This window comes from Aplidium turbinatum, chromosome 9 (assembly GCF_918807975.1).
Source record: "Aplidium turbinatum chromosome 9, kaAplTurb1.1, whole genome shotgun sequence".
Taxonomy (NCBI): domain Eukaryota; kingdom Metazoa; phylum Chordata; class Ascidiacea; order Aplousobranchia; family Polyclinidae; genus Aplidium; species Aplidium turbinatum.
The window spans coordinates 21207565-21220887 of NC_137480.1; the positions used below are offsets into that span (position 1 = coordinate 21207565).

Here is a 13323-nt window from a genome sequence, read left to right on the forward strand (position 1 = left end):
CGCATAAAAGCAGCCAAGATCCGTTACGTAGAACACAAATGTATTTGAAGCAGCATTAACAAAAAAATATAAAAGGGAGACTCAAACAAAACGTTGGAAATCCTTGTCAATGTTAAAATAACCTACAGCGTCTGACTAGGTTGCAGACGAAACAGAAGTCGTCCAACCGGGTTGGTTGCAAAACACGTCAAACGGACGCTTTTTACTAAACTGTGAGATTGCATCTGCAGGAAACAACAAAATGTGAGTGCCAGCTTGCAAATCAGATTCAATGTTAAAGGCCTCTGATTTGCTAGCGGGGAGAGACGGTTGACCGATAAAACGTGTCGTTTTTACATTGATTCAACATTTGCAGACGCTAAATCAATGTAAAAAGTGACTGATTGGCTGGCTTAGAGGCAACACTTCACAGGCAGCAGCTAAGCATTATGACGTCATTCAAACGTTGGGAACGGACAGCAAGGAATTCGTTCAACAAAAGTCTGAACAATAACCGGAGTTTCGTCGCACATTGCAGTGGAAAGCATTTTGGTGAAACAAGAATAAATAACACAAAGATAAATTGCACCGAACTTGCCAATGAAGACATGTTCGTTGAGCCGAGAACTGTTTAACGAAAGAAAGTGAAAACAATTCGAAAGTAACAAATGACAATTTCTTGCAGGATTTTAAATGGCGCTGTTGGCGTGTAAACAAACGTCTTTACAATGTAATTTGATGCACTTTCAACAAAATGAACTAAAGTTGCGACTTTCAATGCAATTTTAAAGCCGTCGTCATAACAAAATTGAACATTTTAAGTAAGTACACATTGAATCGACATAAAAATAGGAAAAACGCCGCATCCATCGAGCAAAAAGTTTCTATTTTGATGTCGTTTTAACGTATTGCGACGTAAAAATGGTAAATGATGGTTGGGTGGAAAAAAAATTAAAAAAATGAAACAAAAATTTTCATCTAGACGAATTATAAGAACACCAAGTACGGTACCGACAAAAATATTATTGTTATCGTAATTTAACGTCAAATAACCGCAAAAACATGGCAAATGACGGGGAAGTGAATCATGCTAGATACTGATACGTGTCTTTTTCGCCGTCCACTCTGACCAGGTATTCTTTCTCTATGAGAATGTCGATGCACTTCTTGATGATAGGAACTCGCGGCTTGAACCGGGCGGCCAACTGAGTGAAGACTTCGCTGAGCAACTGCTGGTGCTTCTGTTGTTTCCTCATCTTCATGATGCGGACGATGGCGGCCTGTGACGTCACAAAACGAGATGGGTGATGATCGAGGAGACACTAAATTCGGACAAAACGCCATGGCTTTGAGCTTAAATAGACAAAGGAGTTTTTTGTGTCGGATTGCCACGAAATTTTGAGAACTGAAATTTATTGACTTTGTGTTTGTAACTGTTTAAACCGAGTAGTGTGGTAATGAAAATCTTCATTCTCGGACTAAGAAAGCCTTTTTAAAAACCTAATCTTGGCAGTTTCGCATCCTTGCAAAGGATTTGAACCACGACCAGAGGTCCGGTCATCTCACCATAAAGTTTCCACTTGCTGCTGCTAAGTCAACAACCATCCTGACGTCAGTTGCCCATAACAAGGGTTGAACCACTGTTGCTTCGATCCTGTGTTTTCTTTTTTACATTGACTAAATGTTTAAACCGTTAAATCAATGTAATATTACCGTAGACATGGCTTTCACAACTCAGCCAGCAAATCAGCCCTTTTTTACATTGATTCAACGTCTGCAGACGTTGAATGAATGTAAAAAGGGGCTGATTTTCTGACCGGAGTGCCACCAGCAGGCACCTGTATCAGCATCTTCCTGTCATCCTCGACGTGGCGATGGGTGGCTTCTTGTTCCTGCTTCTGTTCCACCTTGATCGGCTTGTTGATGTTGACGCGAAATTTCTTACTGAAAATTAATGCGGATGTTAGCGGGCAAACGATTTAGCGAAACAAAAAGATGAAAGTAGAGGGAGATATTTTGAGAGGATCCACAGAACAGCTACATCAACTGGTTGTTGAAGGTATGGTGGAAGCGAAAAAAGATACGAAATTGGGGAGATGATGTAAAACAGCGGACTGACTTGTCAAGCATCGGAAAAGAATAGCGGAAGTATGTGACGTGTGAAAGCAAATGACAGCCTTCAACCTTCGAATAAGAGACGGCACATGATGATGATGTTAGCGGCCCCCGGCCATTCTTACATTGATCCAACGCCTCTTGACGTTAGATCTATGAGGAAAATGTAGAATGCCAATTTTAATTGGGTACACAAACCATGCTATGTTAAAACCAACTGTTCCTCTTATGAAATGAACTCTCGTTATCAATAAGCAGAATTTACAACAAAATGTGGCTTTACCTCTTATAAGCGAGGAATAGTTCAATCTTATGATGAGGTTTCAATTTATTGACATCCGGTTCCTCCTTGCATTCCAGTATCTTGCACCGGAGGAGATGGACCAGCACCTGCAGTAGGTTGGCATCAACAAATGACGTCCGATGACAAAAATTTGACGTTGCATAAACAATTAAACACGTACCCAGCTCACACGATCCTTTTACATCGATTTGGACGTCGAATCAATGCAAAAGAAACTACCTTTGATAACTGAGTACGGTAAAATAAAATTGAAGCGATGATTGTGGCCATTTTGCTGCCGAAGTACTAGGCAGCAAAAGTGACAGCAGTTACATCGTTTCATCGTCATAAGATCAAACGGTGTAGCTGCTGTCACTTTTGCTGCCTAGCACAAAAACGACGTTTGCTGACCGACAGAAACAGTACAAGCAAATTGACAGGCTTGGACTCGCAATGAGCCTGAAGAAACTGTCTTATCTCATTATGATTGCAGCCTAGCGAGTGAAAATAGCAGATGGAAATCCTTTAAAGGTTTTTTTATTCTATTTTTACAACGTGGTTTCGTCACATTACGTTCAACAAACATATTCTTGAGCTAATCTCAACTTATTAATTTGCAAGACATAGAATATGGATGAAGTGATCAGTAAATAAACAGCTCGATTAGGCTCACCTGCAGTAAGGTCTCCAGCTTGAGCTGTGTGTTGTCTGATAACTGTTGCACTGTGTATGACGTGTCCGCGTTGTATTGAAGAAGGATGGCCATTTGAAACGTGGAAGCCTGCGCAAGCATTTCAAAGTTTATCGAAATTGAAATATTTTACTGAAAAAAATTATCGCTCGCAGTTTAGCCAAAAACCCGCTTTGCCATACAGCAAAATCCAACATTTTACATTGATTCAACGGTTGCAGACGTTAAATCAATGTAGAAATGACGGGTTTTGCTGTATGTGTTAAGGTTAATGAACGTACAAACACGTGGTTCCACTCTACAAACTCAGATTTAGCATACCAAGTATCTTGCGATAAATGCGATTTAATTTACGTTGGCCAAACAAAACGAGATCTTTAATTTCGCATTAATGAACACAAAAGAGCTTTCAAATATCAATGCCCGGAAAAATCAGCTCCCTGCATGCATGTCATAACTTCAGTTCATAAAATAACATGGAGCAATTCAAAAAGTTGAAACTGATTATCAAAAAAAGCCCTATGAAATGAATTGTAATCATGGCATCTCTTTTCCTACTATTTATAAAAAAAAAACTATTGTAAGTGCGTGTCTGTTGTATTTAAATTGGTTTTATGCTGATCGAAAACTGTGCAGTGTTGCGTATACAATTTGATTCTTTGTGACTCATACCGTTCACTTTCTCCCCACTTTGCCATTATTTAAGTTTCTTGTTGATTGATAACATTTACACTCTTTTTTGTAGTTTCAAAATGTGCGGGCGATAATTTTTGTTTGTAAGTTGAACTTCATTTTGCATATTTGGTTAGTTTAAAGTAACATGGTTCTGTGTTGTGCCACGCTAGACAGGTAGTCACTACCTGGTCTAGCCCCCTGAAGAAGTCAGTCGTGTCTGATTGACGAAACGTCGGCATAAAAGCAGATCATCATCTTATACATCTAGTGATATAGTTCAGGATAGTTTGCACCAGGAAGAGCACATATCATGATGTTTAACTAAATGCCTGGTGAACACTGAACAACCTCACTCCAAACCCTTGTTATAGCCTCACCTGAAAAGTGTAGCGATTTTTAAAACAGCTAGTTACAATCTCTCCCTTGCACATCTGATAGAGCCAGGTTAGCTTCCGTCCAGTATGTTGCTGCGCATAGAAGCTTGTGAACTTCTCGTAGCTTCTTTCCAGCTGAAACGTAAGCGTTGTTCGTTAGCAAAACTCTCACAAATGAACATAAAAACAAATATTCAATTGTTGGAGTTTCTTTCACTCACAGAGATTCAAGAAACAGGCAAAGAAACATACCGTTACACTTCTTCGGTACGTTTATGCTACAATGGCATGAACAGCTGAGGTGAAGAGGCTACCACAGACCAAGTACCAACGAAAATCATGTGAAAATGGCGGTATCAGTTCAATCACTGGCCTATTCCATTGACAGCGGCACCGGGCGGTGGCTAACAGACGGGTGCCATGTTACTTAGCGACACCAGAAAAGAATGACACGGCACCTCGGGCTGCGTTTCTCTTTAGGTGCTTATTCTTTGCAACGAACAACGAAACAATTGCATCGAATTGAAAAAGAAATTGTTAAGCTAAGTCTGGGATCGAGCCCATAACGTGTCGGATATGGCTAATGAAAAATCAAAGTCAACCTAGTGAGAATTTTTACATTGCCAGGCGATGAAACTGTCGTCGGACCACTCGGCATGCGACAACTCAACAAGTGCTTCAACTCAGCAATTACATTTCTGCTACTGCCAAGTCAGCAAATCAGATTTACGTGCTCATGTCGGACTTGTTTGGTCGCAGCTTGTTAGAATGATTTTGCTGACTTGTGATATGCCAACCTTCGGCTTGCTCAGTTGTTACTTAGTCAGTTTCATCATTTACCAACTTCAACTACTTACTGAAATGTTGCTAGCTTAGTTGTCACTTTCTCAACTGCCATATGCTCAGTTCACAACTGTTGACTTGTGGGAGACTCGATAAAGCGACGTAAAAATGCAGCCATGCCATAGGTGGAAAACTAATGCTTGTGGGAAGACATCATGCAAAATGATTATGTTATGATTCATGTAAAAACTACAATGTAAAAGTGGCGGATTTCGGTGTCTGTGTCACAGCACATCATTGCTTACTTCGGCTGGGAGTTGGAACACAACTGCTTGCTGGAAGGGCCATGCTCCGGAGCTTAACACTTGGATAGAGAAATCGACTGGAATAAAAGAGAAACCGTATTATTTTTTATAGTTTGAAGCTCTGCAAAGAAAAACTAGTGAAGACAACCCAAAAAGGGAAACAAAAACACAAAAACCCGCACAAAAGCATTTTTTTATTTCTTAAATTCAATTTACACATTTTCACGCGCAGGTTTCACTTTGTAGGTCACAAAATGCAAACCTTGAACCGTCTACTCACGGTCAAGTGGGGAGATGCCGTTGGTGTGGGCCCGAAACCTTTCGTTGAGGTCCTTGCTGACCCCGATGTCCTGAAACATCTTCTGCAGCTTTGAGGTGTACTCGAACCCGCAAGTTTGCTGGAAACGGGTTTTAATAGTTTATCAATATCGTAAATAAATATCGCCATCTAAGCATTGGTGCTACTTTGTAGCTACTGTAGGCTGCCAAAAAGATGACGATTCACCAGGCCACTTCGATGTAGAACCTTTATTTGAAACAGTGTGTTCCCGTTGCAGCAACAATCTTGAGCACACACGCATTTAATCAGCTGAGTTTATCTGCAGGATATTTGTACAGCTACCAGGCCAGACCCCAAGCAACAAAATTTGTCCTTTTTACATTGATTCAACGTCTGGAGACGTTGAATCAATGTAAAAAGGACAAATTTTGCTTGCTGGAGCGTTACTCTTCAGTAAAACATGGTTCAAAAAGCGACACGACGAACTTTGAGCCTCGATATCATTTGAGCTTCCGCGTCATCGCTGGCTGATAGATGATGAACCAACCTCCGAGCTAACAGTTTTGAGTAGAAAGTTTGAAAAACGTCCTTGTCATCTATGTACCGGAACACAGTTAACTAAAAAAGAAAAAAAAAATGATTCGTTCTGAGTATAGAAAATTTAACTTTAGTTGGAAGAAAAAAATAGGCATTTTATTTTGTTCACTGCGGTAACATTCACAACATCCAATCAAAAGTATTATAACAGCAGTAGTACAAGCAAAGGTCATTTTCACAAGAAACTGAAGTAAAAACCATCTGTGGATTGCTCCCTTGATGAAGATGAAGATTAAGCGGACGAAAAAGTCACTTCCTTGCCGCATCCCCACGATAGGACACCGGTTGAACACCCGCCAACGGCATATAACCGTGTCTTTGGCAAGATACTTGACATGTTTGAAGAAACACGCGAAGATGGGCTTCCTTGCCTTCTTGTCCACTTTCTTGTTTATCGTCCTTACAGCGGCCACCATGCTTTATGTAGAATTATTAAATAAGGTGGCAGCTCGACCATACGACTGAAAGGTACCTTCGCTGCCTCATCGTTGTATGTTAATTTATTGTTTGTTATTGTAGTTGCTCGTGTAATGATGAATAAAGTGTTCCTTGTCTTGTCCATTTAATCTAATGCACTATCAAACACCAGCCTGTATACAACAAAACGGTTTGACTTACGACTTCTTTGAGCGTTGCTTCAAGTTCAGCGTCTTCCGACACCTTGGAACTTTTCAACAATGCGTCGCAATATCTGGAAAGTAACGTAGCTGGAAGACCAGTAAAAATCACTAACGACCAATGTTTCTGTTGTCAAAGCTACTATTGTCGGCTGCTATTTGTCGGCTGCTATTTGTCGGCTGCGTAGCCGAGTGGTGAGAACGTCTGCGCGACGTTCGAAAGGGCGTGGGTTCGACACCGCTCCAGAGCACGCGGCTGTGTCTCGGCAAAGACACTTAAAGGCAAGCCAAAATAAGGGGAGCAGTTGACTCGAAGACTATTATGTCACTTCGCTGCTTCCTGTCGTCTGTTGTATCGCATCTGTGATCGCAGTGTACTGTATGTTATCGCAATGGGCGCAAATAAAAACACGATTATTATTATTATTATTGTAGCTTGAAAAATGGAAGTTTTGAGTTAGTAGCAAATTCACATTGTAGGCTTTACTGGCGGAATGAAAATGGCAGAAACGATCAAAAATCCTAAATAGGAAACCGGTAACTTCATCAATGAAATAAAAGTTTCACGCTAAACTAATAGATTTAACCGCATTAGACTTTTTGGCACACAGGTGTGGCTATAACAGCGGCTTGCTTATTTACACAGAATCACTGTATCATTATTCAAGTAGAATTTACTTCAAAAAAGAAAAATGCCCATCTGTTCTCACTGCGCAGGACACAGCAAGGTGCAAAGTAACCTCGTCTGCTCACTTGGCAAGAAGTTCAGGCGATTTTGAGGAGGACTTGGCTGCGATGGTCACAGCGTTCTTGTTGATGAACCGACTGCATGCTTTGTCCAAGGCAGTCGCGAAGTTACCGTCGCTATCGAAAGACTTCGCCACCAGGGCGTCGTATCTCTTGTGAACGGTCAGAACCGTCTGCACGTACAGCTTAGGATCCTTGCAAAGTAAAGTGTAGGAATGAGGGCCAGGTTAGAAAGTATTGTATTAAAAACAAATATAATTTGTCATTCAGCGGCATGAAAGCAGAGCTCTTTGGATTTCTCACAACAAAGCGTTCGTCGGTTCCCAAGGTCCCTTGCTGACAGCAAAACGTGGCATTAAGATTGTTGTAAAGCTGACATGCCGCAATAGACACTGGTTAGCTATCTCAAAAGGACACAAAAATATTTGTAAAGACTGGAGATTTTAAACGTGGTTGTGAATAGCAACACACTGAAAAAAACAAAAAATGAAAGAAATAGTAAAAGAATTGAAAGAAATTTGGAGAAATAAAGCTTTTCCTCAAATGACTAAAATATTAAAATGACAAAAACGCAGAAAGTTTTATTGCGAGGAAATGTGTTTCTACTCACATTGAGTGCAGCATCGGCGCACTGCTTGATAGCAGCATCACCCTGAGCATAGATGTGAGTCTCCAGAAGATTCTTAAGCTCTCCCAAACCGTTGTCTATTTTTGACACCAATTTGAACATGCGTCCCAGGTCTATATAAAACAAGGGAAGATTTATTCAGTCGAGTGAACAACAATTGCCAAGTTTACAAGCAGGCTTGAAATCTGCATTTAACCTTTCAGATTGTCTAAAAATTGAATGTTTTTTAGCACTCAAAAATAGTAATAATGACCAAATTGATCCAGAGCATGAAAGAAACCTAACACGTCGTTTCAACCATGCACCCGCTTCAAGGAAGCTAATCGAATACGATGCCAAGCATTAAAATAAACCGTTTATTAAACAAAAGCAAGCTAGCCTGGTCAGAAATCATTTAGTGCACACTACAACCTATCATTGGCAGCGAAGCAAATTAGTGTAAAATTTTAAGGACCAAAGCATAATCCCAGTCAGCAAAACAGTCGTTTTTTACATTAATTCAATGTAAAAACGACTGGTTTTTGAGTGGGATCCCTCTCACCGTCGTTTTTGTCATCGTCGAGAAGATTTTGAAACTCTGCATGGAAGTGTTCCAGGTGCCTCTTGATGAGGACTTCTTCGCACTTCTCCGAAAGACACTGGTGGGTGGACTCGTGGAGGTAGAGAGCAACACGGCGTTCCTCCTCGTTTAATCTTGCTTCAGCCTAACACAACAAGTAGACGAGTACTTACTGTAATGCCAATTCTCTGCTTGTTAATATCATAAGAACGAAATTCAAAGGCCAACCGTAGAGAGCGTGGTTGACCCACTCAAGAGGAGGTGGGACTGGTTCAGTGACCGAGCGGTTGTCACCTCAGCTCTAGTTCTGGAAAGCCTGAGATCGATTCCAGATCGGGTCAAACCGAAAACTTTAAAAACTGTATCGATTCTTTCTTGCATAACGCAGTGAGGATATGTCGGGCAATAATGTGACAACATCCTAAACCTGATACAGACTTAAAAATCAGCCTTGTCACTAAAATACCCAAGTAGTTGCAGAGCGACAATACATAAACCATCAAATTGTTGTTATTAAGAGGATGTAGGTTCGCCTCCCACTGAAGGCATGTGTCTCAATCAGTCACTGAATGAGGTTGTGCGAAACAAAGATTCGATTGTTAGTGTCTCTTTTCCACTTGACCAAACTTGTAAGGAATACGCACCAGCATGGTTACTGCTAGTTTCAATCTTTCAAAACACAAAATTACGCATTTATCCATCAAAAGCACTGTTAGTGTTACAGTCTTTTTACAATTTAAACATTACAAAGCAGCGCGTGTTGCTTATATTCTGCTTGGGATTTCGATTTACCTTTTTCATGTACTCTGTCACGGGATTTTGTTGGAGAAATTCTTGACTTTCGGCAGTATAGTAGCGTTCTGTATCTTCAAGGAAGGTTTTCTCAAAAGCTTCTCTGTATACAGTCAGTGAAAGTGCCTTTGTAGACAACCACGTTCCTCCATTCTCATTCAAACCAAGCTCCACTGCAAAAAAAGAAAAGGTGAATGGAGGAAAAATGGAGAAACAGACAAAAGAGCAGGGACATAAACTTTCCTGGATGAACATTCAAACCCCTCCAGCACTACCTAGCCCAAAGACACACATTACCTGACACCCTAACTGCTGCTCCAAATATGTATTTACAATCATATAACTGATTTAGTAATTCAATGTGAACTTTTTCTGTTTCTTTATCTCTCTGTGACTTGCTGAGTAATCATCTTGAAAGCAGAATTCAGTAGTTTATTGCGAAAAAAACAAACGACTTTCTTTCTCCTTTAATCTGTTTCTTGTTTTATTGTCTATGAAGTTACATGGCTGTGCACCTGAGCTGCTATTTAAACTAGCTGCTGCTGTCCTGGAAGGAGGAAGGTTCACTTTCCCTCGCTGAAGGCCATCGCTCTCACCAACTCCAATTTCAACTGTAGAAAAATATGAATACTTTAGCAACAGTTAATGGGATGCAAAATATCGTTGTTTAAGTCTGCAACTTACAACGAAAGCAGAGAGGAAAACATTTGAACCTGGTTGTTACATAATTGTTTCGTCTAGTGCTAAATCAATGCACAAAAAGTCGCTGAATGAAAAATAATTCAACGATTTACCGTATGAACGCAGTACTCCGCTGATTAAAAGTGTGTTGATGGTTTCACCGTTCCGCTCTTTTTCAATGAGATTGAGGACAGCGGATGTTACTTGTTGATTTAAAGGACGGAACAAATTCTCTCTCCATATCACTAAAGTGAGCTGCGATTAAGCAAAAAACATTAACTAGACAAGTAAAACAGAAAGTTTGTAAGTAGTGATACATGTCTATACTTTCATGATACTGCTATTAATAACATATTTTAACACAATTTCTTGCATATGAAAATGAAATGTAACACCATATTATATTAGACAACTCTGCTACATATTATATACGCAATTATTCAAATTACAGCATACTAACTGAGTATATTTCATAGATTCCTTTTCGCCCTTCGTCGCATTCCCTTTTGACCCAATGTCTATTCAAATAGGCACAAACGCCATTCAACACTTTACTGCTGAACTGATAGTCTTTCCATTGGCGAGTGTAAAACAATAAGACATCTTCGTTTAGAAGGTTTTCTCCTGACTAAAAACACAAAATGTTTTTTGCTTTTTTTTTGAGATCACCATCAAATCAATTCACACCTATGCTATGGTGACATCAAAGTCAGAATACCATCCTGATTCCAAAACCAATCTCGCAAACGCTACTTTGGCTTGGAAAGTAATCAAATTGTGCGTTTAATATGAGTAGCCTAGCTTTGCTTTTCAGCATTGTATAACACCTGATATTATCAGTGATAAGCACTCCGGGCAAATAGTATTTATTCCCTATACAGCGGCTTAACACAAAGCGAAAATAAAAATTTGAAATAACAGAATAGTACAAACAAATTTATTTTCAGATTGTATTACAAGACATTTAACGAAGTCATTCACATCAAGCATTGTTGTAGGTTTGACACCTGTCAGAAAATATTTCATTTTCTTGATAACAGAATAGTCAGATTTAGTGTTAGAAAACAGAAAAAGACTTATTGTGTAACATACCTTTAATATTTTAGACAGATATGACTGCAGGTATTGTTTTAATTTTTTGTACAGTTCAAGACCAACAAAATAAGCCCCAGAGTTTGCTTGGTTTCTCTTTGCAGAAGATGATCGGCTAGTGGAGGCTGCCAGGTTGGGATTAGTTGGCCCTTGTCGGGATGAACCACTCTGGTCAACAGAGGTGCAGTAATTGTATACATGTCTGATCGATAAGAACTTTAAGAAAACTGCTATACAGAAGTGTAAGACTCTAAAACACCATCAAATCAACATTATACTGTACAAACTAAAAAAGGTACCATGCTGATAAAAACTTTAAAGTTACTTTAGCCTGATTTCCTGATTCATCACACATACAATGGCGAACACTTTTTTCTTATTTCAAAGTGTAATAATAAAACTGCATAGTAACGGTGAATAGTGGAAAGGATACGTGTAGAGTTCCATGTAACGAGATTTCTCCATGCTTTGCCTCGTATAAACCTTTACAACAAAACAGAATTTAAAATAAACTTAGGCTTTTTCTTTGGTTTATATCAAGCAACTAATGCAACAAAACTTTGTGGATTAAAAATCTATACAAGAAAAAAATAATGTGTTAAATAACATTATTCAAAAAAATTACAAACTAATAAACAGAATAAATTTAAACGTTTGCAGAAACAACTCTATGTTCTGAAGGTAATTTATTTTCCTTAGGCCTAATGAAGACGTAATGATTTTGCTGAAAATGTCCTTACAATATTAAAATAATATAAAACATGCTCTTTTGCAAGCTTGCTTATCAGTTTACTTGCAAAATTCCTTGTCGTAGATCCTCCCATATTTGATCAAGGCTGATGTATCGTAAGCCGTGTGGGTTGCTGCCTCCGTGGTATTGCCCAGGTTGCCTGCAGGAATAATTGAATGACAAATATTTTGTTACTCTTTAACATTCTTCTTTAAACAAGCTTTTAAATCTCAATATGTTCCTTAATTGAAGCTCAAACATACTGGTTTTTAATAATTATAAGTTATTAAAATGACACTTGAAAAAAATACAATTTTGGTAAAGAGGTAATTTTCTTAAACCATAAAACGTTAAAGCCTAGCAATGACACATCATTTTACATATTACAGTGAACTAAAAAGAAACTATATATAAATTGCGATAGTTTTCGGCCACACACATGTTAGCCCTTGTCAAGCAACAAAACAACTGAACTACATATACATCAATTGAAAATAGATTTAACTGATCTACACACATATGAATTGAAAGGAAATGCACAAGAATGAAACTAATAAATGTTATGTCGTTGCTAGCTTTTATCAACTTAAAAAAAATTAAACAGTATATACCATGTTGAAATAGTTTTTTGAAAATCTGTTTCAATTCACTAACCGGGACATTTTTGTTGGAAGATGTTCCGTGGAGGCAGCTGAAGAGGATGAGGGGGCTTCAGTAGATTCAACACCAGAACGACCCCATTGAGTTTTTGATGGCCCTCCCAACTTTTTCTTCCGCTTGGGAATTTTAGCGTTTAAGTAATACTTTAAAAAAAATAATAAGGGCTAATGCATGGGACACCTGCAGTTGAAAAGTGTTGCTGCTGTGGTTATGACATAATATAGTACAGAAACAAATTATAACCATGTAATTTACAATAACGAGATGTCATGAAAATCAAATATAAATTATCCAGTCATGCTCACTTAATCGAACCACTCTCTTAGTCAGACTATTTTTAAATAGTCCTGAATCCAAATCCATTTTTCTGCATCTTTTTCTGCTTAATTGGAACACCACCATGATAAAATAGACTAATTTACAGCCAAACGTAGGTTGTTACAATGTTACAGTGATTGTGTTTGCTTTTGTACATGTGTTTTGTGTAATGATACCTCAAGATTTGGTAAGGTACCGTACCACACTGTTAATAGCTGGAATATTGACAAATGCCAATAATTGTTAACATTTCAAATCTACAAAACTTTCCGAGTTACCCAAGGATTAAGGTAACCTAGACATGTGTTCTTTTATAATTTATATATGGTGTGTTGTTACTGAGAAAAATCAGTCACATATTCTAAAAATCGTCAATAGCTAAAACTTAGGTCTATTCAAAAGGAGACACTAAAATAC

General features: G+C 38.7%; 1 protein-coding gene across 2 annotated transcripts; it reads right to left on the bottom strand.

Moving 5' to 3' along the window:
* Positions 1 to 11: 11 nt before the first annotated feature.
* On the bottom strand, positions 12 to 12764 carry LOC145777761 (cullin-1-like). Of its 2 annotated transcripts, XM_082589207.1 has the most exons (20): positions 12583 to 12739; positions 11992 to 12088; positions 11632 to 11681; positions 11199 to 11400; positions 10567 to 10734; positions 10220 to 10361; positions 9941 to 10036; positions 9426 to 9598; positions 8616 to 8778; positions 8057 to 8187; positions 7453 to 7640; positions 6701 to 6773; positions 5972 to 6103; positions 5486 to 5603; positions 5206 to 5282; positions 4121 to 4252; positions 3051 to 3158; positions 2378 to 2484; positions 1818 to 1923; positions 79 to 1259 (listed from the first exon to the last, which is right to left on the bottom strand). In XM_082589207.1, the coding sequence occupies exons 1-20, from the start codon at positions 12588 to 12590 to the stop codon at positions 1065 to 1067; spliced, it is 2466 nt and encodes an 821-aa protein (XP_082445333.1). In that variant the 5' UTR covers positions 12591 to 12739; the 3' UTR covers positions 79 to 1064. The 2 variants fall into 2 exon arrangements, with proteins under 2 accessions (XP_082445332.1, XP_082445333.1); XM_082589206.1 differs by lacking the exon at positions 9941 to 10036 and having other exon boundaries at positions 12 to 1259; positions 12583 to 12764.
* Between the last annotated feature and the right edge of the window lie 559 nt (positions 12765 to 13323).